Source organism: Pleurodeles waltl, chromosome 2_2 (assembly GCF_031143425.1).
Source record: "Pleurodeles waltl isolate 20211129_DDA chromosome 2_2, aPleWal1.hap1.20221129, whole genome shotgun sequence".
Lineage (NCBI taxonomy): Eukaryota > Metazoa > Chordata > Amphibia > Caudata > Salamandridae > Pleurodeles > Pleurodeles waltl.
Window position 1 is genome coordinate 803,998,551 of NC_090439.1, and position 24,761 is coordinate 804,023,311.

At 44.0% G+C, this 24,761-nt stretch overlaps 1 protein-coding gene across 1 annotated transcript in view; it reads left to right on the top strand.

Moving 5' to 3' along the window:
* Nucleotides 1–24,761, top strand: part of CA3 (carbonic anhydrase 3) — a 219,717-nt gene that overhangs the window by 30,357 nt on the left and 164,599 nt on the right. The window contains exon 2 of the mRNA XM_069220431.1: nucleotides 22,519–22,716. Within this exon, the coding sequence (XP_069076532.1) occupies nucleotides 22,519–22,716 (198 nt within the window). The remainder of the gene's footprint in view (nucleotides 1–22,518; nucleotides 22,717–24,761) is intronic.

The window sequence follows — 24,761 nt, forward strand, 5'->3', positions numbered from 1 at the left end:
GTGAGGTGTTCCAGAGAAATCTAATGCCTGATAACACTAAAAAGTAAGAGCAGTGGGTGGCCATCAATGGGCAGAGGCTTTCAGAGATACTGGAGCCAGTGTGAGCACGGTCCGGGGTCACCTGGTGTCTGAGAAACAGATAGTCCCTGGTGTGCTTCACCAAGCAGTTGCAGTGGACAACTATGAGCACCAATGTAGAGTGGCACAGGTTTCCTTTGAGTGGGGCATCTCAGGTTCCCTGAGGGCAACTGTGAGTCCCACATCTATTGTTGGCTGCCTGCTGGGCAATGAACTGGAGAATTCTGCGTGGACAGAGCTGGAACTCAGGTCGCACCTGGAGATGTTGGGGTTGCCAGAGTGGGCAGATGACCACACAGTGTATGGCAACCAGTCAGGGTGATCAAAAGGACCTGGCGCCTGAAACAGTGGCCCAGATGCATGCCAAGAGAAAGGGCATGGGGCATGGGAAACCCGTCCCTAAAGTTCCCCATGTCCGGGAGGAGGCTGGCCTCGAGGGGGATGCCCCAGAACTTATAGGGGACAAATGGCCGAAGTGGGGGACTTACCTGAGCTGACCCATTGGCAGCAAGAAGGGGCTCTCACCAGGGAGGAATTCTGTGTGGAGCAGAAGCTATGCCCTACTCTCATGGGTCTTAGGCAACAGGCTAAAGACCTGGCATCTATTGGGAGAATGGTCTCCTGTATTGCGAGCCTAAGATTGCTGAGCCTGAGGCAGCAGCGCTTTATCTATTTTACTACTCATCATTTCCCTCAGTCACGATGTATACATTACAAAGGTTCATACTAACACAGTATTACTAACAATTTTTTCATCCTTCAATTATTTATCTTTCTTTATTTATAGTTTAGCATACATCAGAACTTGCAGGTTGATAATAAACAGGAGTGCGCTGTTATCTTTTTAGAGGATTCTTTACAAATGTAATTGCTCAAAATAGTCCACTTCTTCCATGTATTGGAATTTTTGGTATAGTTCATTACTTACATACAATCCTGCCTTGATGCTGATACCTTAATTCTCAATAATCATATTTCATTATTAATTTTATATTCTCTTTTTACTCCTTTAGAATAATCAGTATATCCTTTGACTTTTATAAGAGGTATCTGTTCATGCTATTATATTTGATATTATCTCTCTTTTTTTTCCCTATGACTTTTAGTCTTCCTTCATACTTTGTATTGTGTTCTTTCCTTCCTTCATGTATAAAAATTGTGTAATTCAAGGTGCGCAAAAGGCTTCTCATTCAGCATAAGCTTGAAACAGAAAAAAAGCAAGATAGACAGCAAGGTCTACAACAGAGCAACTAAGAGAGCCAAGGGCCCATTGACCTCCTCCACTGATCTTCCCTTTTGTTTCTGCTTTTCAAAATCTACACACGTTACCTCTTCATTAGTTGACATAAAACTGAGGCCCGTATTTATTGCGGCGCTTTTTGACGCAAAACGGCGCAAACCTACAAAATACAATGGTATTTTGCAAGCTTGCGCCGTTTTTGCGTCAAAAAATGACGCAAATGCGGCGCTAAAAAAGTATAAATACGGGCCTGAGATCTTAGTTGTGGGGTAAGTTAAGCCCAATTCATCACCCTTTGACTGGTCCCTATGTCTATAAATCCCTCCATGAATGACACACAAATCCAGGATCCAGGGGAGAATCTTTGACTCAGAACTTTTTTTGCATCCCTCAGTTAACACTGTGATCAGGGGCATCAATTTCCAGCTATGTTTACTTTACAAAGTCCTTCCTCTCTGCCTAGCCAGTCATGGGGTAGAACTAACAAGAAGTGGACTACTGCAATGTTCCCTGCACTGGTCTTCCTAAGAAACCATTGGCAGGCTAAATTACTAGGCACCAACCCTGTAACTAAGGCCCTTATTAAGACAATAGCGGTAAATTCCACCTACCGCCGTGATGACGGCTGCCAAAAGACCATCGCTGCGGCTAACATCCGTATGCCAAATTATGACCACAGCCAGATTTCCGCCACAAGAAGGGCGGAAATCCAGATGTGGTCATACTGGCGGATGGTGTTAAGGTGGAGCTGCTACCATCAGCAGCGCTACGCCAGTAGACCGCCGCCAGCCATATTATGAAAAATAATATGGCCCGGTGGTGTTCTGCTGGTGGGCGCTGCTGGCGGTAGCAGCGCCCCATCCCGTTGCCTGCTGGAAGACCCCCTGGATGCAGGTAAGTTGGGTTTCTGATAGGGGAGTGGAGGAGGGGTGTTGTGTGTGTGTGTGGGGGGTTGTGTGCATGAATGTGTGAGTGTGTGCATGAATGCGAATGTGTGTGTAGTGTTGCTTGCATGGGTGCATGCATGTGTGAGAATGCGTGTATGAATGGAAATGTGAATGCGTGTCTGCATGTCAGTGTGAATGTGTGTACGGATGTGTGCAATAATGAATGGATGCATGCATGAATGAATGCGTGTATGCCTGTGTGAGTGAGTGTGAGTATGCGTGATGCATGTCTGCGAGTGTGAATGGGGGGGGTGTAGGGGATCAGAACGGGGGGGCGTGGATGGAGGAGGGGTGGTGGGCATCTGGGAAGTGTTGGAGGCTGCGTGAGCCTCCTACCAGTGACAGGGAAGGAATTCCCTGTCACTGGAAGGGCCTACCGCCATGGTTTTCGTGGTATTGCAAATACCACAAAAACCATGGTGGTAGGGAAGGTCATGATGCCGCCGGCGGTACAATAGCGGCCCCCGGGCAGGAGATTCTTATCTCCGGCCTGGTGGCTGCTACCGCCATGGTGGTCGGAATGGTAAATTGGCGGGTTGGCTGCATCCAACCCACCAATGTCATAATGTGGCGGTATACTGGAGTCATATTGCCCCTATAAATGTCTAAAACTTAACCACATCATGCCAGTTGTTAAATCACTTCACTGGATTCCTTCAGAAACCAGTATCAAATCCAACATTCTCTGCACTATCCATAAAGACTACAGGGGCAGAACCCTGGAATACCAGCGCACAGTGGTTCCTGTAGCCCCCACCTTGAAATGTTTAATAAACTATCCCAACCCAAAGGTAGCAGTGGAAATAAAATACCTTCACATTTCCCAATAATAGTGGTCAGTGATTAATAGGTTACAATTTAAATTTGAACTTTGGCTACAACAGACTACACTCTGGACTACTAAGTGTATACAAGGTAATTACTCCGAGCAATCCGAATATATTAATCCTGACTTATTCTGTTTGAACTTGGTTGTTGGTGCGAGTATATTTAAACCTGTTGCAGTACAGATGAACCTTGCTCAGAATTTTGGTACAGTGAGCATGATAACGCTTTGTGGAATCATTAACTACGACTTATAGACTATGGAGCATATTTACAAAGAACAGGCGTGCCACGACACCAAAATTAGCAGCACCATGCTGCGTCAGTTCTGAAACGCAGGGATGCACTGTATTGAAAAAGATACAGTGAATCCCTGTGTTCCCCCTGCGCCATCGCTAAAATAGCTGCTGAGTGCAGCCACAGTGCAAGGATGGCTGTGTTGAAGGGGACATTGTTTTTGTGCAGGAAGGGACACCTTCCTGCACAACAACAATCTTCAATGGTGATTTACTCTTTGTAGCAGGCATAAAAAGAGCAAAAAACTAGGAGAAATAAAAGCATTTCTCCTTATTGCCCCATGCTAAACCCACCCCTGGGGTGATGTTACATTTTGGCGCTGGCATGGATTTGCAATTTCCTGTGACTCTGGGGCACAGTCAAAATGCAACGGGTGTTGATGTGGAACGCCCACAGCAACACCCATTGCACGCCCCTACTGGGCAAAGCGCTGCGTGTGAAGGGGCTATATTAACAAGGTGGCATTGTCACAAAAAGTGGCTTATCAGCACCTTGTAAATACGGCGCAGTGGACAGCGCTACCGGAGCGTCACAAAAAGTGACGTTCTGGTGGCCCTTTGGGCTTGTAAATATGCCCCTTTGTTTTCATTTTCCACTTTATATGTAAAACAATCTCCACCATTTACATTTTTTGAGGTCTATTGCTTGATGGTGGATTAATTATGACATGGACCGTTTGACTTTCTTTTATGACTTGTCTGAATATCTAATGACATCCAAGTCTTGGTTTTGACTCCATATTCATGACTTTCCGGTGGCGATTTTAAATGACTGCAGTATTTTCTCCCTGTAGTGGCTTATTGAATGTGATGAAGGTTGCATAAAAAGTGGTGCTAACCTGTTTTGCTGCATATTACCTGACGTGAATCATAATTACAACACATTTCGGCTAATAGCATCCAGAAGAATTGCACAAAAACACAAAAATAAGCATGCAAAGCGACAAAATTGTGAATACTGTATAGGAGAGATCCCAGAGAGACCCCAATGAGCCAGGAACCAGCCACGATGCCCATGCAGAGTCACAGGAGAAGGGGAAAAGGAAGAGGACATGTAGGTTCAGTCAGGGGGATAATAACATACTGATCACAGAGGTGACAGAGCACCAACACCAGCTCTTTGTCACCTCTAAGTTGCCATTAGGTAGGAAGGAGGCTCTTTGGCAGACCATTGTTGATAAAGTCAACAGTGTGGCTGAGGTTAGAAGAACAGTGGAGGATCTTAAGAAGCGCTGGCACGATTACAAGTGCAGACCTAAAGAGCAACTGGCCACCAACTGAAAGGAAGCACTGCAGACAGGAGGTGGAAGCTCTGCACCCCAGGAGCAGCTGGATGAGCTGGAGGAGATGGTGGAAGCGGCCATCCCAGATGAGCTGGTCGAGGGAGTCCAGGGACAGGACAGTGCAGCAATTGCAGAGCAACAACAAACAGAATAAGTAGCAACAGGGGCAATGTTGTAACTCACAAATGGCATAAGGGGGAGGCATATTGTAGGCACTGTATGCATGCTAATGGGTTCCATGGGGGCACACCAATGGCTTAACACAAAACACAGGTAATGTCCACTGAAACCCCGCTATATGCACAGACCGCTTCACTACTCACTTCACTGTGTCAACTCTTCCATCTAGCAATGTCTAACTCACAATAGGCAGCATGTACCAGGCAGATTGCACATGGGTTGCACCAAGGGCTGGGGAAGGCCTGCCCATTACACTGGGAAAGGGCACTAATGCAATTTACTCACAGTACAAAGTAGGAGTCCAGCAGGAGCTAGCACAACATGTGTGGGTGGGGATGGAGACCATATACAGAGGTGCCTCAGTCCCAAAAAGGACAACACTGCTGCCATCAGAGGCACCCACTCCCTGCTGAATGGAGTGAAGCAGTCCCTGGCCAAAATCACAGGCGTCATGAGGCAGAGGCACAAACAAATGCCCTACCAAAGTGACGCCAGTGAGGTTGCCAACAGGCTTGGAAAAATGCTGTGACATTGCTGCTGTGTTGAAAAAACAGCAGCTCCTCCTTGCTGCGGGGATGCCTCACATCTTGCCACAGATGAGAGCTGCTTGGACCTACAAGTCCACTTCTTCTGCCCCTGATGTGTGTGTGACTCCCCCAACTTCAACATAAGCACAATCTCTTGCACAGGAGGCACCACACACATCAGATGATGAAGAAACATCTTTTGCACGTAAAACAGCCCGGTAGCTACAGTCTGTGGCACATGGGCAGTTTCTCCCACTGTTGACTGATCAGACCTATGGACAGTCAATGTGCCTCATCCTACATACTGGCAATGTGATCACATCCTGACTGAAGCACTCCTCTCCTACACATGTCTTAAGACATGTTCCCCTACCTCCGTAATCTTTTGGGCATCCAATGAATTGGGAACTCTCATAGGTCTGTCACCTGTGCAATGTACTGAATCATAATTTCACAATAGCACATGTAAATAAATGCACTTTATACATGATCTGTGTCACATCTGTGTCGGAGGTTGAAACTATGTGAACAGAATGTATTATGTGATGCAAAAACACTGAGGAGCCTATGTACATAGAAATAGAGCTGTGCATTTCTACAAGTGAAGTTACTACACTGAGGTGTGTCATTCCTAAAGAGCAAGGTAGGGACATATAGAAAAGAGCAAAGTCAAAGTGTGTGCTTGCAGTTACTCATGTGTATGATCTACAGCTCAGTCCCAATGCAGGCATTCTAGCACCATGCTGCACTGTGTGGCATGTCGCAGGTAATGGTTGCTTTATCTGCAGGAAGGTGTCCCTTTCAGAATAATAAGAGCCTCTAATGCATCTTTAGACTCCTAATGTTAGTCTGTGAAACCATAGTCACGGTCAAGATATCACATGGTGGAATATCTCACCATGAACAACGTTGACGTGCCACTTGGGGCACACAGTGCAGTCACATATTTAGCAAACATATTCACAAAGTCCACACGTATGTCTGATTCTCAACTTCAAGCTCACTTCCTAACAGTCAACACTATTTTTGGAACACCTATACAATGACAAATATTTTCAAGACCCTTCCTGTATATGTTGAAACCAGTGTATTGTGTACTAGGGAATCACATCTAAAACACTTGTGCAACAAATCAGTCCACATCCATGTTATGCATATGAGGACTGTAATGGCATACATGGAATTGGTAAATGGCATCACAGATAACCATACCACATCACACACCATACTTTCAACACAGATTGACACTTACTTGCAGATTCGGGGTCAGCAAAAGTGGAGTCCTCTCCAATGGTATATGGAAGAGGACCACCTGCAAGAGAAAACATGTGACACTGCATTGTGAATGTTGACAAATGAGCAGCATGGGCACATATTGCACATCACACAGATTTTCCTAATGTACAAAGGGGACTTAGGTTAGTGGTGACTCAAAAAGGCCAATTGAGATGTTTTTGTGACATACATTGGCAACTCTGCTTTACATTTAAGCATATGTGTAGGCAGAATACATATTTGTCTCAGCCGCATTGTTCACATGTTGCAAATGTCCCAATGTGCATCTTTTTACAATAACAGACATTCGTCATGTCACTCAGCACATACGTGACTCAAGGTACACAATCAGGCATGATTTCCTTTACTCCTGCCACAATTCCATCATCACAAGTACATGACTGTCAGAAATGCGGTCTTTCATTGGCAGTCAGGTTACCCCCCTGGTCAAGCAAGGACCCTCACTCTAGGCAGGGTAAAAGATAATCACCCTCGGCTAACCCCTGCTTACCCACTTGGTAGCTTGGCACGAGCAGTAGGCTTAACTTTAGAGTGCTAGGTGTAAAGTATTTGTACCAACACAGACAGTAACTTAATGAAAACCACTACAAAATGACACAACACAGGTTTTGCAAAATAGAAAATATTTATCTAAACAATACAAGACCAAAACGACAAAAATCCACAATACACAAGTCAAGTTATCAATTAAAAAGCAAAAAGAGTCTTCATGTCGTTTTAAACACACACTAACACTGTTAGCGTGAAAATGTACCTTGGGAGTATCAAAAATAAACTGCATGGGCGAGAATGCGTCAAAAAGGGGTTACGATGCGTTGATTTCACTCATGAGCGAGCAAGACCTTGCATCGTTTCTCCTTTCATCGGGTCGGGCGCGTCGTTTTTTCTCTCCGCAGGAGAGCGATGCGTCGTTCTGGTCAGTACTCTCAGGTCCAGGCAGGCTTTGCGTTGTTTTTGCACGCCCAGCAGTACTTGCATCGGAAATCCAGCCGCACGATGATCCGGGTTGCAATCTACCAGCCTCCGTCAGCGATACTGCGTGTCGTTTCTCCAGCTCTTGGTTGCGTTGCAGGCAAGCATCGATTTTTAGCCGCGAAGCCAGCGGCGCATCGATTTTTCAGCCGCGAATCGGAGTTGTGTCTATCTTTTCCCCACACACGTTCTGTGCGTGGATTTCTTTCTCTTAGGCTGCCAGCTTCTCCTTTCAGGGTCCCAGGAACTGGATGGACACCACATGGCAGAGTAGGAGTCTCTCCAGAAACTCCAGGTGCTGGCAGAGGGAAGTCTTTGCTGTCCCTGAGACTTCAAACAACAGGAGGCAAGCTCTAAATCAAGCCCTTGGAGATCTTAACAAGATGAAAGGCACACAAAGTCCATTCTTTGCCCTCTTACTCTGGCAGAAGAAGCAACTGCAGGATAGCTCCACAAAGCACAGTCACGGGCAGGGCAGCTCTTCTCCCTCAGCTCTTCAGCTCTTCTCCAGGCAGAGGTTCTTCTTGGTTTCCAGAAAAGTTCTAAAGTCTGTGGTTTTGGGTGCCCTTCTTATGCCAATTTTCTCCTTTGAAGTAGGCCTACTTCAAAGCAAAATCTCTCTTGAATGTGAAATCCTGCCTTGCCCAGGCCAGGCACCAGACACTCGCCAGGGGGTTGGAGACTGCATTGTGTGAGGACAGGCAAAGCCCTTTCAGGTGTGAGTGACCACTCCTCCCCTCCCTCCTAGCACAGATGGCTCATCAGGAAATGCAGACTACACCCCAGCTCCCTTCGTGTCACTGTCTAGTGTGAGGTGCAACCAGCCAAACTGTCAAACTGACCAAGACAGGGAATCCACAAACAGGCAGAGTCATAGAAATGGTATAAGCAAGAAAATGCTCACTTTCTAAAAGTGGCATTATCAAACACACAATCTTAAAATCAACCTTACTAAAAGATGTATTTTTAAATTGTGAGCTCAGAGACCCCAAACTCCACATGTACATCCGCTCCCAAAGGGAATCTACACTTTAATCAGATTTAAAGGTAGGACCCACGTTAACCTATGAGAGGGACAAGCCTTGCAAAAGTGAAAAAAATGAATTTAACAATATTTCACTGTCAGGACATATAAAACACATTACTATATGTCCTACCTTAACCATACACTGCACCCTGCCCTTGGGGCTACCTAGGGCCTATCTTAGGGGTGCCTTACATGTAAGAAAAGGGAAGGTTTAGGCCTGGCAAGTGGGTGCACTTGCCAAGTCGAATTTACAGTTAAAAACTGCACACACAGACACTGTAGTGGCAGGTCTGAGACATGATTACAGAGCTACTTATATGGGTGGCACAACCAGTGCTGCAGGCCCCCATGTAGCATTTGATGTACAGGCCCTGGGCACCTCTAGAACACTGTACTAGGGACTTACTAATAAATCAAAATGCCAACCATGGATAAGCCAATTACATGCACAGTTTGTAAAGGAGCACTTGCACTTTAGCACTGGTTAGCAGTGGTAAAGTGCCCAGAGTAACAAAAACAGCACAATTAGAGTCCAGCATACATCAACAACCCGAGAAACAGAGGCAAAAAGTTAAGGGAGACCACACCAAGGATTAGAAGTCTAGCAATGACAATGCAACATAAGACATCTGTCAATCCCTTAGTTGTCAAGGACATATCTTTAAATCCATGACACAGTTGTTCCAACATTGCTGCACATTATACTTGTCCCATAATGTTCATACATAACTATACTGTGGATAAGGTGAAGAAGGTGCTATTTGCCTACAGTATGGTACTTCACTGACCTTTTCATGGTTGCATATTTTCCAAATAACCCCACCCATTAGCCTGTCCTGGTACTTCATTTTGTAAATGTTGGCCTATGTCTAACAGGCATGCATTAGAATTTACACAACAGGAGTTACCCACAAACGTTTTATACTCACCAACTGTTCCACCAACCATAATCCAAAGGAAGACCAGCAGGTCCCGCTCACGTGCAATCAGGTCTGCCTAATGATGTTTAAGTTGCCGGACGGTCCTCTCCACCTTAAATATCCTGTTCATATGGGACAGGACCTTGCCCCAACGCAGACTTCTTGCCCCAGTCCTGTACCCCTGTATCACACTGCCACCATGGACCACCATGTGGGGGAGGTAGTGCAGGACCAACCAGCTAAATCCCCCCACCTTATCTTCTCCAAAATGATGGGACCTACCAATCCCCGACATTCAACAATCCCACAGTACTTTCAAGTCCCATAAAAAACAAACCCTGCCCTAACCCCAGCTGACCCAACTAACAACTACCCCAAATACAAACACCCCACAATACAATCACAAAACAGTACACTAAACAACTTTTAGTCACCAAATACACAATAGACAGGATGGGGACACAATACAGCACAGCACACCACTCCAGCAGTACTCCAAATCTCTGCTCCAAACAACACAACCTCCCTCCAAGACAGACAAAAAGGCTGTGAGTTAAAAAGGAAAGTGAAAATAACTTTGCAGTTCCAGGTTTGCAGGATGGCAGGTCCATTACCTCACTTCCTGTGCATATGCTGCATGTTTTCTGCAATGTGTGGATTTTTTGACTCTACACTCTGAGGCGTCAATTTCCCATGTTGCCACGATAGTAAACCATAAGGAAGTTCATTTGCATTGCATGGTATTCGTCTTATTTTTTTGTGCAATGGGTTAAAAAAAAAACACATTTGAACTGTGTATCTTTTTTCGGTAGAAATGTATGTAATGTGTTTTTGAAGATATATGGTGTCATGTTGTACAAGTCAACATTTTTCCAGTCATGTGGATTTTTGTCCTGCTTATTAATGTTCGAATGGCACATACTGCTCTGTACACATGTGTTCAATGTATGTGTTAACTGCTTACAGGGGTGATGGTGCATGCATAACAACAATATGTAAATGCTAAGGCAACATTTGTTTAATATTTTTTTACATGTAAACTACAGATACTTGCTTTGGGTGCTATCTTTGTGTTGCCAGCTCTTTCCAATGCCCATATCACCCACAGGGATGGCATGGACTTGACATACAATGTGGTCTGCATATTTACATGTAGACTTGACAACATGTCATAGATTATGTGCAACATCCTAAAGTACAGAGTGCAGGCTGTCATGCACGACTGTAGGAGTGTGCTCGTGTTGTGCTAGGACCATGCCTTGGAATGTGGTGGACATGCATTTCTAATGGTTTGCTTTATTATTGACATGACATGATTGGAGTGGGATATGATCTTCATGTACCTAAATATTCTGCCAACTAAAGTGGTGTGTTCTGGGATATCCCTTCTACAACCCTTGTACTGATTAATGGGTCAAGGCAGTCCTTCCGAGCACTCTCCTTGCTCATAGTGGTACATGTCATGTTGTCCTATGTTGAAACATCTCTACTGCACCTACGTGTGCAGAGGTGGCTTCCCCATACACTAGGCCCCATGATCCATCCTTGCAGTTGCCCATGTACAAAGCTATGATACACACAATGCAGGATCCTTCCACATACACTTTGACAGACTCCTTTTTTACACACTCCGTATGGCAGGGTTGGTGTCATATCAAGATTGCAGGCTACACAAAAGTGCACACTAAAGTTCTGCAACACAAATGTTTGGCTACACTCCCCTGCCTTATTATCTACTAGGGTCTTACAGGTCAATTGGTGTTAGCCTTGGTCTATTATCTACTAGAGACTTACATAACACTGTGATATTTGGTTTACATGTATTACTTCTGTTTTTTTTAAATTGCATTTGTTAACATTGGGACATGTTTGCAAACCTGGGGTACAAAGAGTGTCAGTTCCAACATGCCTCACTCATACTTGTAAGTGCTGGGCTAGCACACTTGGGGACTTGCGGACTATGAGTGTGATGGAATGTACCCTTCACATTGTATAAGCTTATGTGTGGCCTTACATGACCACAGTGTTAGGAACCAAATTAGGACACCATGTAGTGATTCCCACACATTGCAGCTACCTTGTGTACTGTTGGCTTCAGTTGCACTTAGCTGCCACTGTTTCCAGATATTTTATTTTCTCCTCATCTTCCTAATCTTGTGCAGTCTGTCAGTGGCCTCCACAAAGTGGTTGGGCCAGTTGAGTACAGGAGTGTTTCTGCAGTCCATCAAAATGTGTGTTTCACATATGTACTCCCACACAGCTGCAGCCAACATCCTTTGTCATATACACAATGAATGTGGGTTACCTGTATGATTTGTTCTAACAAGTATGAATACAACATGCCTGTGGTGCTATGGCCCTCATTACGAACATGGTGGGTTGGCCCACCCTGCTGGCATTGGCTGCTGAAACCGCCAGCCGGCATGGCAGGCCAACTCGCCACATACTGAACACATCGAGGGCCGCCATTGGCAGCCCTCACCCACCACCATGCTTCCGCCGTCAGGTAGCCTGGCGGTGAGTGGAAACACTATCCGACAGGGTAGCCGCGCTACCCTTCGGATAACGTTTCCATTTCCGCCAGCCTTTCCCTGGTGGGTTCACCTGCCAGGGAAAGGCTGGCGGGGGGTGTGCCCTAGGTTACCCCTGGGGGCCCCTGCACTGCCCATGCACTTTGCATGGGCAGTGCAGGGGCCCCGGTGCAGTGCCCCGTCGCGCAGGTCACTGCCTGATTTTCGGGTAGTGATCTGCGCGACGGGCACAGCTGCACCTGCCGCACAGATGCATTGATGGTGGCTCCATGTGAGCCGCAGTCAATGTCCCTGCCGGGCCTTTCTGTGAACCGGCGGGCGGAAACAATGTTTCCGTCCGCCGGCCCACAGAAATGTTCATTATTTGGCCAGCGGGGTTCCGTGGTCGCTGGCAGTCAGTGTTTTGAGCGCCAGCATGAACACGGGGGTTGTTACCGCTGTGTTCATAATGACCACCTATGTCTGTGTCCTGATTGCCACGTGCATATTACCTAGGTGCTGAGACACGATATGTCATAGTTTGACATACATGCAAGATGACAAATGATTTGAGTGTGAAAGACCTAGACAGGAAGGTGGTGTGTCCTCTGTATTTCCCTCACTAGTTGTCATACATGTGAGTGCCACTGAGGGGTGTGTTGGTATCTTTTCCCCGTGGTAATGCCAGTCAGACATTGATTTGTCACATAGCTCACAGTGACCCACTGATGCTTGCACTGCCTACTGCTGCCCTACCAATGCATAACATATGGATGGCATTCATCAATTCAATATTAATTTTGCCTGCTGTCATGTTTCAATCTGACAAAGATGTGCGATATCTATGTGCAACTGGCAATCCATACATTTCACTTGCATGTTCCTTCATCAGTGCATTTAGTGTGTTTGTTGGGAATTCTAGAGTGTGTGAATCCTTGTCTACAAACCTTGGTGGACTCGTCATGGTTTAAGAGTCGTGGGTGATTTGCTGTTGCATCCTAATGTAAAAAATACTCCAAGACAGTTGTGTGAATATTTGATTTATTTACAGCAGTGGTGCAAAATGGGTAATTGTTTACAAAATTCATGAATAAATGTGGACTATATTTGCCCTTCTGCGAGCCCCAACAGCAGTGTTAACCAGTCCTCTTTCATGTGGTAGCGCATCACTGTCCTCATCTTCCTCCCTGGGGTCCTCCTCCTGATCCTTTAAGGGGACATTGGTCCTCACACAAATGTTGTGCAATATAGCACAGACCAGTATTAATTTGCACACTAGTGGTCGTGAATACAACAGTTTGCCACAAGAAGACTCAAGGCATCTGAAGCAGGCCTAAAGGATGCCAAATGTCCCCTCTACCACATTCCTGGACTTTTTGTGTGCCTCATTGTATGCCTTCTCCTGGTCTGTTATTGGGTTACCAATTGGGGTCATCATCCACGGCTGAATGCCATATTCCTGGTCAGCAGCAATGGAAGAGGAGAGACAGGGTTAGACTTGCCCTTGTGTTTCTTTTTCACTGGCCAGGCACAGTATAGGTAAATGAATTAGTGACTCTGACTTTCTTCTTGCGTTGTGTGAGTTCCTGTTTGCATACATGATTATATTGGTGGGTTGTGACACTCCTTCTTGTCAAGTGTGCAGCCTCAGGGGCATTGTGAATGTGTTATTTGAATGGCATGACAGTTCACCCATGCAGGATGTGTATGAAGTCAAAGAATGTGGAAGTCATTTCTTGGCACATGTGACCTGCCAAAGAGCCATGTTGTGTGATTATGCACCTTTTGTGTGTGCTCTCTACCACGAGACAGCTGTTGTGCCCTGTATGCAGTCTGTAAATCCCCCCCATCATGTTACTCCTCTCTTGCACAACTGGCTACTTACCATATTTTCTGACTCACATGCATGTGTGTCAAAATGTGACATAGTAGCTTGGGATGTATTGGCATGTATGTGGATATTATGTTAGCTCCTTTGGCACAGGATAGGACAGGAACTGTCTTGCTGTACCACCCTGCACCATTGGAACATACTAGCAGTATCCCATGACTACTAGATATGGTGCATTTCTGTCTTCACCCACTTCACTGCCACTTACTCAGCTGCCAAGTTGCCACATAGGCACCATAGCACCTTGGTTATAATGGCTGCATTGCAGGGGTGAGTACTTATGTGCAAGAAGGTGTCATTTTCTTCACCTGACATATCAATGTTGACAAATTGTTATTTCTTGGTGTGCTGTGGACTGCTTTACACATTGGGAGTTCAAAAACAATTGCAATTTTAAGTAATTCTCCTTGTTGGACAATGGTGATTGCATCCCTATGGTTTGCTTACTTTTTGGTGCTGGTGCAGGTGTACATATTGCTGTATATGTGAGCCAATATGCAATGTGTGATATGATGGCATACCCAAATCATGACCCAATGTAAGGCCCTTCCACACTCAGTGAACCATGTGAAAAGGCAATATTGACACTGCGGCATTGAGACACAAAAGAGTTGCTGAACACCACCTTGTAAATGCAGGGCAGGCACTTCTAAATGGGAGCATCATTAGACATGATACTCCAGTGGCACTAGGGGCTTGTAAAGTGTTCCCTGTGTGTTGGAGATGTGGATTGGATGTTAGCAGTGCTACATGTTGCATGTGTTGCTGATCGTTGATCCATGTGTCCCTATCCATGTCTTGGGAGTGTTGTGTGTGTATTGTTTGCCCCATGTGTCTTGTGGGTTTTATGTGTTAGATTATTGCTGTTTGCTTACCTACGAGTAGGCCATTGCCATATAGTCCATCCTGGAAGTGTTGGCTGATGGTGGAATGCTAGAAGATTTAGGCATCATGCACACTTCCTGGAAACTTTGCCAAAACATTGATGAATAGTCTGCAATGGTCAACAATGGCCTGCACATTGATGGAATGCATGTGCTTCCCGTTTCTGTACGGGTATTCAGCTTAGGCAGGAGGGGCGAGAGGGACATGCATGCAGTCCATGGCACCTAACACATGTGGGAACCCAGCCTCTGCTTAAAATCCCTGTTTGGTATCCTGCTGCAGTTGCTGGGTTTTTGGGAAGGTGATGTGGCAAGGAGTGAGACAGATAATGGCATTCAAAACAGTAGATAGTAAGGCTGAGAGGGAGGGCTGGGATAATCCCCCCATTTCTGCCACAGTTGACTGGAAAGAGCCAGAGGCCAGCATGTGCAGCACCGCCAGGAGCTTGGTCATAAGTAGTATATTGGTAGACCTATGCATCCTGGGTGTAATTGATGGTGCGATGTCATGAAGCAGCTGCACAATGGACCTTGGCTTCAGCCGGTAGTACCTGATGACAGTCTCCTCTTTTTGGCCAAGGATGGATGTGCGTAGTCTATAAATGTGCTCTCTCTCCTCCTGTGCTGCCTTTGTGGTTATTGTAGTGGAGCTGGAGGCTGCTGAGGTGATGGTGGCAGAGCTTGGCGTTGTCGCTCCCTTTTTCTCCGCATGATCAGCTGGAACAGTAACTGGTCCATGTTGCCCTGGTGGTTGTCAAAGTCCTTACTGTGTATTTTCCTTACATATCTGTGCCTTTCCACCATTTTAGCACCTGTTCTGACCAGGCTTTCAGATATTAGAGCTATTAGGTATTTGTGCCATTATTATGATACACGCGCAATTTGTTGGCAGTTTTGTCAAAAAATGTGGCACATTGGCAGTGCATAATCCTTGTAAATCTGGCCCTATTTTTGTTGTACTTTGTCTTTTTGTAGGACAATACAGTTTTTTCCGTTGTTACATATACTGTACCATTCATTTGGCCTCACCTCAGAGCATTGGGCGTATTAATGTAACATTCAATTTTATGTTAGAATACATTTTTATAATTTTATAATTGCATGCTTAATATTCTTCACTTAACACTATTGTGCTCCAGACCAGCCAGTATTGAAATGCTGAATGACTGTCTACCCGCCTGAGCCACTAACGCTTCCTAGGAGTACAGGGTGCCAGAATGTGAAATGCCCTTCTTGACACTGAATCCACCCATCCATGATTTAGAAAACTCTTAGACAGGCAAAACTTTGGCCCAAATTCTCAAAGATTTAGCGTCAGTTTAGCATTGTTTTTTTAATGCTAAACTGATGTTAAACTTTTTTGAGGATTGGTATTTGCATTGGTTTGTATGGCAAAGTAACGCAAAGCAGCGCGAAATGCTTATTGGCATTACTTTGCGTCAATGGGGCGATACATGGGTGGTACATGGGCATACCTGTACTACCACCCATGCTTTTTGGGGCTAATCCCTATACTGAAAAATCTGAAGAAAGGGTGTTGACAAAAAAATGAAAAGTAGGCATTAGGAAAATAATTTCCACTTGTCTAGACGTAGTATTTTGTACAGGAGCTGTACCCTTCTTGTACAAAACCTATGCTAGACTCACTTACACACCCTAGCACTATGGCGCTTAGGTGTGTGTGTGGTGCACAGCAGCCGAAATCAGCACTGGTTCTAGGAGGAGTGACATTCCTATGTGAACATGGTGCTCTCCTGCTCTCTTCTTGTCAGGCTGCAAAAAAACAGGGGGAACCCTATCACCCTACCCTTTCTAGGGTTAATACAACATCAAAAAAGAGAAAACGACAGGTAGGGACAAATTTAATCCTGAATTAAATCAACAGTCTTTAATTCTGTTAATCCTGAGTTTAATTTCTTTCTCTTATTTATTTCAAAAAATTATGTAGTAAAAAAGGAACTGTGGTTGTGTAATCCAAAACCTAATACACATTACATCAAATACTAAGCTATTATTTACAATACTCTCAAGTCAAACACAATAAAACACACAGTGAAAAAAACCTACACAAAGTCATACCCTACACATTTAAATAGTGGTCACTATTATACAACTCCCAATGTGATCCACTTCTATTAACTAAGGCAATGGGCTTTTCATGCACTTAACTATCACCGCATTGTGTATTTCTTTCACACAAGCGTGAACTAGTGCATTTTTAAATTTTTACAATATAGTCCATTTGTTCGGCGAACCCAATGCACTTGTAAGGAGAATGAAGTCAACGCGTTACGTTGCTTAGCAACTTCCAGACGCGGAAGACGCGCTCCGAGACAGTATTGTCGAAGAACTAAGCGATACCAGCACACTCCGTAGCCGGTGGGCTTTATGAGCCTCGATGGTTTCTTTGGCCAAATATAAGCAATAATAGCTTGTCCCACCGCTCTAGAACGAGAGATAACTAATGGGCGTCTCCGGGCTTTTTTCACAAAATCACTTGTGCCCTTATCCAGTCCTGATGAGGCCCTAAATCAGCAGGCCGAAACGCGTTGACTTCATTCTCCTTACAAGTGCATTGGGTTCGCCGAACAAATGGACTATATTGTAAAAATTTAAAAATGCACTAGTTCACGCTTGTGTGAAAGAAATACACAATGCGGTGATAGTTAAGTGCATGAAAAGCCCATTGCCTTAGTTAATAGAAGTGGATCACATTGGGAGTTGTATAATAGTGACCACTATTTAAATGTGTAGGGTATGACTTTGTGTAGGTTTTTTTCACTGTGTGTTTTATTGTGTTTGACTTGAGAGTATTGTAAATAATAGCTTAGTATTTGATGTAATGTGTATTAGGTTTTGGATTACACAACCACAGTTCCTTTTTTACTACATAATTTTTTTAAATAAATAAGAGAAAGAAATTAAACTCAGGATTAACAGAATTCATGACTGTTGATTTAATTCAGGATTAAATTTGTCCCTACCTGTCGTTTTTTGCTCTTCTTGTCAGGCAGCACACCATTTTTAGCTGCTGTGGTGCACTGCTCTGCATGACACCTTTTACAATCTGGGCCTTTGTTTTTTTTAGACATCTCCTGTTTTTAATTTAACTCCTTACAAGTAGGGGCTATGATCGAGGAACATAGAACCAGGACCCACACCTCCGCTTGGACTCAGGTCCCCTTCTATTCATCAAACAGTAGTGTCACCCCTCTAGTGCTCTAAAGTACTTGTAAGGTAACCTGTAGTGTTTTACAAAAATAAGATATAAAATAACTATTAAAAAAGTGGAGCACGATTTTTAACTGTGACACAATCAGCAATGGACTGTTGCACAGTCTGAATTAATCTCTAAATTACATAGTGTATGTGTACAAGTCAGCAATGATAATTTAAGAGGAGGGCTGTTACTATGCAGATAGGGTAAGAGCAGAAGGTGACAGTGGATACAGAAGTGCTTGCCTGTTAAGGATTCTGTTGCTTGCTTTCAGTGTTCCTTCTGATGGCAGGGTTCACATTGCTTCACGTGGGAAACACCCGGAACAACGAGTCCTAAACCACGAAGTCGTGGAAAACGAAAGCGAAACAACGCTTTCTTTTTTCATGACTTCCTTGTTTTAGGGCCTTAACCACGCATGTGTGAACCACGTACATGTGTGGTTAAGGCACAGAAGAAGGGAGTCAACGCAGTCAAGGAGGAGGTAAGTTGGGCTGGGACAGGGGCTGTTTTTTTTGGGGTGGGGTGGGGGCTCGGGGTGATTACGGTTTAGGGGTGGGGGTGGGGGGTCAGGGTTTAGGTTTTAGGGGTGGGTTGGGGGTTTGGGGTGCTTTAGGTTTTAGGGGCGGGGTGGGGACTCGCGATTTTTGTAGTTTTTGGGGGTGGGGTGGGGGACTCGGGGTGATTAGGGTTTGGGGTGGGGAGGGGGTCAGGGTTTAGGTTTTAGGGGTGGGTTGGGGGTTGGGGTGCTTTAGGTTTTAGGGGAGGGTTGGGGTTGTGGTAATTTTGGGGGTGTGGGTTGGGGTGGTTGTGGGGGGGTGGGAGCGTCGCGGTGATTTTTAGGAGTGGGGGGCCAGGGTGGATGCATGCTGGAACCGTGCATGCTGATCACAAATGCCTTTACCAGGAATGCCTTTACAACGAAAAATCGTTGTTAAGGCATTCGCAGTAAAGGCATTAGAGATGACAACAAGGTTGTTGTTCTGACCTCGTTGTTGAGGCATGGGTGGTTGAAGCACTCGTTGTTTCAACAATATAACCCTTCACATCTCTAGTATTCTTAGTTGATTACAGCTATTTAGTCCTGATAGTACCTCTAGGGTCTCAGTACAACAACTGCATCACAATGTCAGAACCAAAAGTTGACATCAACCATGGCTCCTAAAGATGACAAAATATTGGCAGCATTTTCGTATTGAATTCCACATACCTTGCACAATATTGGGCTACAGAATACCATACCATCCATGGGATACACTTTGTTTGCCTACTGATATCTTGCATATACATTATGTTACCATAAGAAGCTTTAACTTCCCCTGGGGTTGTGAAGCTTTATGCTCAGTTACATTTTACAATTACCCAGAAGTGACAGGTTTCATACACTCATTCATTCATTCATTCATATTGTTTGATCCATGTTTTTTTTTAGCAATAAGTGAGTAATTTGTTTTGTATGTTTCATTAATTTCATAATTATGTAGCCATATGGTTTCTATTTTGTTGTAGGTTAGCTTAATCTACCTGTACAGTCATAGAATCGTCACCAAACCTGAATATATTTTCAAACTGAACTGTATTACACTAATGGCCCCATTTAAAGTGTTACAGGCTCTACTCTGCTCCCCAAGTCAGTGGGAGATGCAGTCTGCGGTCCTGGCAGAGTACAGCCTGCCATTTGTAGAGAATTGCGGCAGGCCAGCGGAGATCTGTTTACTGTCAGCAGAGACAATCTTCCCTTGCAACAGCTCCACTGAAGTCACTAAGGCCCAGATTTAAGAGGGCCTAGCGCCATTGTAACAACACATTTGCTTTATTTTTTTATGCTATTGTGGGGTTAGATGTTTAAAAACACCACTCCATATTTACAAAGTGAAGCAGTGCATGCATTGTGCCACTTTGTAACTCTTTGTGCTACATTATGCCTAGTCAGGCATAATGTATGCAAAGGGGCATTCCCTCGTTAGGGGGGCCGAAAAATTACACAAAGAAATCTAAGAGATTTCTTTGCACGATGTTTTTCTGCACTGGTAATGCCTGCTCAGAGCACAGCATTTTTTATTTCTGCACATATCCATTGATCCTTTGTAGAATCCTTTTTTCATTATTGCTAAAGCTCACATGCTGCAGTGTAGATGATGTTAATGCACAATAAAAATATACTCATATTCTTATGTCTCATGGATCAATATAATATGAATAAATACAGGAAAACAAATGAATTACATCATAGGATTGTTATTTAAAAAATAACTTCTGGAATTGATAAGATAGTCTCTGCCTGCAAATGAGAAGCAGCAGATTCCTGCATCACCCATAGATTTCTCACGTGCATCCCAAAACCGCAGTAAACAGATATTTCACTTTAAAGCTAATTAAAAGGCTTTAGGCCAGATTTACAAGGCCCCAGCGCCACCGGGGTGTCACTTTTTGTGACGCTCCAGCGCACTGTGCAGTGCACCATATTTATAAGGCTGCGCTAAGCCACTGTTTGTAGCTTAATGCCACCTTGGAAATGCTGGCCTCTCCAATGCAGTTTTCTGCATCAGAGGGGTGTGCAATGGGTGTTGCTGTGGGCGTTCCTCCGCGACCATTTCTTTTGACGCTGCCACAGATTTACAAGACGGTGTAAATCTGTGGCAGCGCAAAAAACTTTTAGCATGGCAGAATGTGGAGGAATACTTTTATTCCTCCTCGTTTTTGCTTTTTCTATGTGTGCTGTATTCTGACCACAAGATTCAACAATAGTTCTAATGTGAAGGCTCAACAAAGACCCCCCAAGGAAAAGTAACCATTTTAACGGAAGCATTGAAAATTCCACAATGTATTTGACTTACCAGCAAAGTTGAATTCCAGTTCATAAGACATAAATTCCCCCTTTTGTAATTTGCAATGGTATTTTGGCCAAGGCTGACATAGGTCCTAATTTGTTCCTGATCCTTTTACATCACCGGGGATCATGAGCTTTTATCATCTCAAATTCATACTATTGTAGTGGAGTCCATCAGCTTTTTTCAGTTGGTTCATGATCTTTCTGAAGGTTGCACAAACCTTTCCTGCCTGGGGTCGTCTTTCCCAAACATGTTTAGTCCCTGCACTGTTAGACAAGCTCCCATCATATTCATGAATTTTATTATGTAGCACAGTCCTCTTTTATCACTGATTTTCAACCCCAGACTCGGTTATGATATGGATACTATTATGTCCTGTTTTACTAGCTGCCTGAACAGCTCCAGAATCTGCATCAATGTTTTCAACCCATGAGGACTTGAATGCCATTTAGCTGTCTTTGGCTCTAAAAGAAATGCCTTATTAAAATGGTTCTATGATGTCAACTCCTTCCTTCCAGCTGCCTTCTTTCTTTGAGTCTCCAATGTCACATGAAACCCTGGCCCATAACCAGTGAGATCTTTGATCCTTATGACTGCATTTCCCACTAATCAAAGTGGTGCATTTGTGCGACCTGTGTTCCTGCTTCTAATACCTATTCTCTCCCAAGTCCGTTTTGTGGAGTATCAAGGGTGCTATGGTTGAAGCAAGGAAAACACCCTCACCTTCAATGCTTGTAGGAGTTCAATGGGCTCAAAGATTCCTGGGCCCGATGCACTGCACCTGTTGTGCCATTGATGGATACATTACTGAGTACCTTGTTAGTAGGTGCCATGACTTAGCCAAAATTCACTTTATGCATCATTTCAGCTGCTACAAAATGTCTGTGATTTCTCCTAATTTCGACCTTACAAGAAGATATTATGGGCCTCATTTATAGTTGGCTGGCAGGGTTCTCCATGAAAATGGGGCAGGTGTACCGTCAACTGTACTGCGAGTATCATTGACTATAATGCACTTGTAATATGGTGGAATGCAAATCTGACCTTTCATTTTGTCTATTCTCCATGTAGACATGTGGCCTGGGTCTTGGAAACTGCAGTGGTCCACCCATCAAATGAACTGATTGAACCCTTGCATAACCCTCAAATACATCCCAGACTTTTTAATTCTTTTAACAGAAAAATGTACTTTACTGAAAACCTTCCACCTTCAGAACTCCCGACCAACTAATATCACTCTACAGTATCTAGAAATCACTGGTATTCGAGCATTGAGCGGTTACGACGCGAATGGGGAGAAAGTATAATTAGAGAACTCTCATCAATGATGTTATTCCGCCCTCATAGAGTCCACTTGTTGACAGCCCTACTAAACATGAAGGAACCCGACCGAGCCAAAGCCGAAAGTTATATTGCTTATATCCATCTCTATTTATTTCATGTCCAGGTGTTCGGAAGGTACATGTTTGAAAATTGCCTTATTTCAAACTATTGCCAATTGTGAACAACAGCTCATACTATAGTTTGAAACACAGAAAGAGACATAGATATTACTTATTTACAAAAATAACAGCATTTTCTGTTCTATTTACAGGACCTGATATTTGGGATGAGTTTTTCCCGAAGGCCAGAGGAGACTGCCAGTCTCCGATTGAACTGCACACCAGATATATCAAGCATGATTCTTCACTGAAGCCCTGGAGCGCCACCTATGACCCTGGCTCTTCACTCACCATGCTGAACATAGGAACCACCTGCAGGGTGTTGTTTGACGATTCGACAGACAAATCAGGTTACTTACTTTCCATTATTATGTATGCACAAGGAGGGTCACAACTTTAATCTGTGGCAAAACCCATGGGGCAGTGGTGAGTTTAACAAAGCAACTATTTTAGAAATACTCCAAACCCACCCAAACATCACAATTCACTCAATGATGGTGACTTGTGGCAAACATTTGAAAAATGAAATGAGTTTGAGAGAAAGAAGCAAAGCGATGGAGAGAGAGAGTAACATTCACCAGTTTTGTTTAGGGGAGTGTTTAAACAATTGGTATGGGTAGTCTAGAGCACATTCCGTTTGCATCTCTTGCTCACCCAAAAGCTCTTCCAGATAATTAATTTGATGGTGAATGAATTGCATCCTAAAACCTACCCTTAATCAAATCAGCTGGTCATTATTCCCCAGGAAGAAGGATTTAAAATCAGGCGTTCAGTTATATTAATTACCTATTTAGATTAAACTCAAGGATAACCTGCCTTTGACTTGTGGTGTCCGATAATCCAAATAGTGATCTAACTAATGAACAATAGGCCAAGTCAAGCTGCAGAGCAAGCCTCAGTACAAAGAACATCAATTTTGATGCGCAAGTTTTCTTGCATCGTCCCTGTCCCACCAAACAACACCATGGATGTGCCGTATTCACAATAGAGAGCACCATGGCGAACATTAGGCTTATAGCATCAACAGTTTTTACACTTTTGTGGCGCTTTGCTGCACTAGCGTAAAAATTTTTGACACTAGTGCAGCAAAGTGCAAGGAGGCCTGAAGTGAAGTATCCATAAAAAAGGAAGATGAAGATCATAGTCCAAATAAATGTAGTAGTTTATTCCAACTCAGAGACTCCATCCAACACGTCCAACTGCCAGCTCTTCACAACTCCTCTGACCTCATCACCAACCGTCATAACATTCCAATACAGCTCTAGTATTCTACTCTTACCATTCTAAGTTCTTGCAATATACATACATACTACACACCTCCCCCCTTTATAAATCAAAAGAAAGAGAAGAAACTAAAACAAAAAAAAATTAACAAAATGGATACAAGAATACTAAACAATTTGTTACATTAGCAGAAATGTTCACAGTACAATTAATCCCACGCGTTTTTACATTTGAGTACCACCACACGATTTAGATTCCACATCTTGGAATCTTCCGTTCTTACTGCATTGTTGAACAGTTTCACCACTCTTACAAGTTTGACCTTTTCTGTACTTCTCGCTTTGCTTACAGGTTTACGGATTAGATCCCAATCTCCTACTTCAACTTTGGTTAGCCGTGATTACTTCCTGTGATCAAAATATTTCTTGTGAGCTTCTATTTTCTCTCGTTCACTTTGCCTCCAACAACCATCTGACACTAACACACCTGTCCTTGATTCCATATCATTCACCCACCTCGGTGATATAAAATTATTGGGGTGCCTAGCTTTAAGTAATTCAAAAGGTGTTTTCCCAGTAGTGGAGTGAGGTGAAACTCTGTATGCTTCAACCCTTTTAATTACCTCTTTCTTCCAGTTCAGACCACTACCTTTGGCCAAAGGTATGGTTTCCTTCAGCACTCTATTAAACCTTTCCACCATGCCGTTGGTTTCGGGATGATATAGTGCACATTTCTTATGTCGTATGGAACAGTCTGTCAAAAATTGCTCCATTTCCTTAGACACTAACTGTACACCATTATCAGTGAGAATACTCTTGGGAATACCCTCTCTCCCAAACACTTCCTTCAGAAAACCAATTATATGTCTAGTCTCAATGTTCCTGGTAAACATAATTTCCGGCCACCTGGAAAACAGATCAACCAGCACCAACAGATATATATCACAGCCTCCACGGACAGGACCTAAAATATCCAAAGCTACCTCCTCCCAAGGCTGAGTGGGGCGATCTCTTATCTCCATAGGTTGAACTCTGGGTTTCACAGTTTTCTCACTCATGACACACTGCATACACTCTCTGACCAACCTTTCCACCTGACAGTCCATGCCCGGCCACCAATACGTCAAACGCAATCTTCCTTTTGTTTTTGACATACCTTGATGACCTGAGTG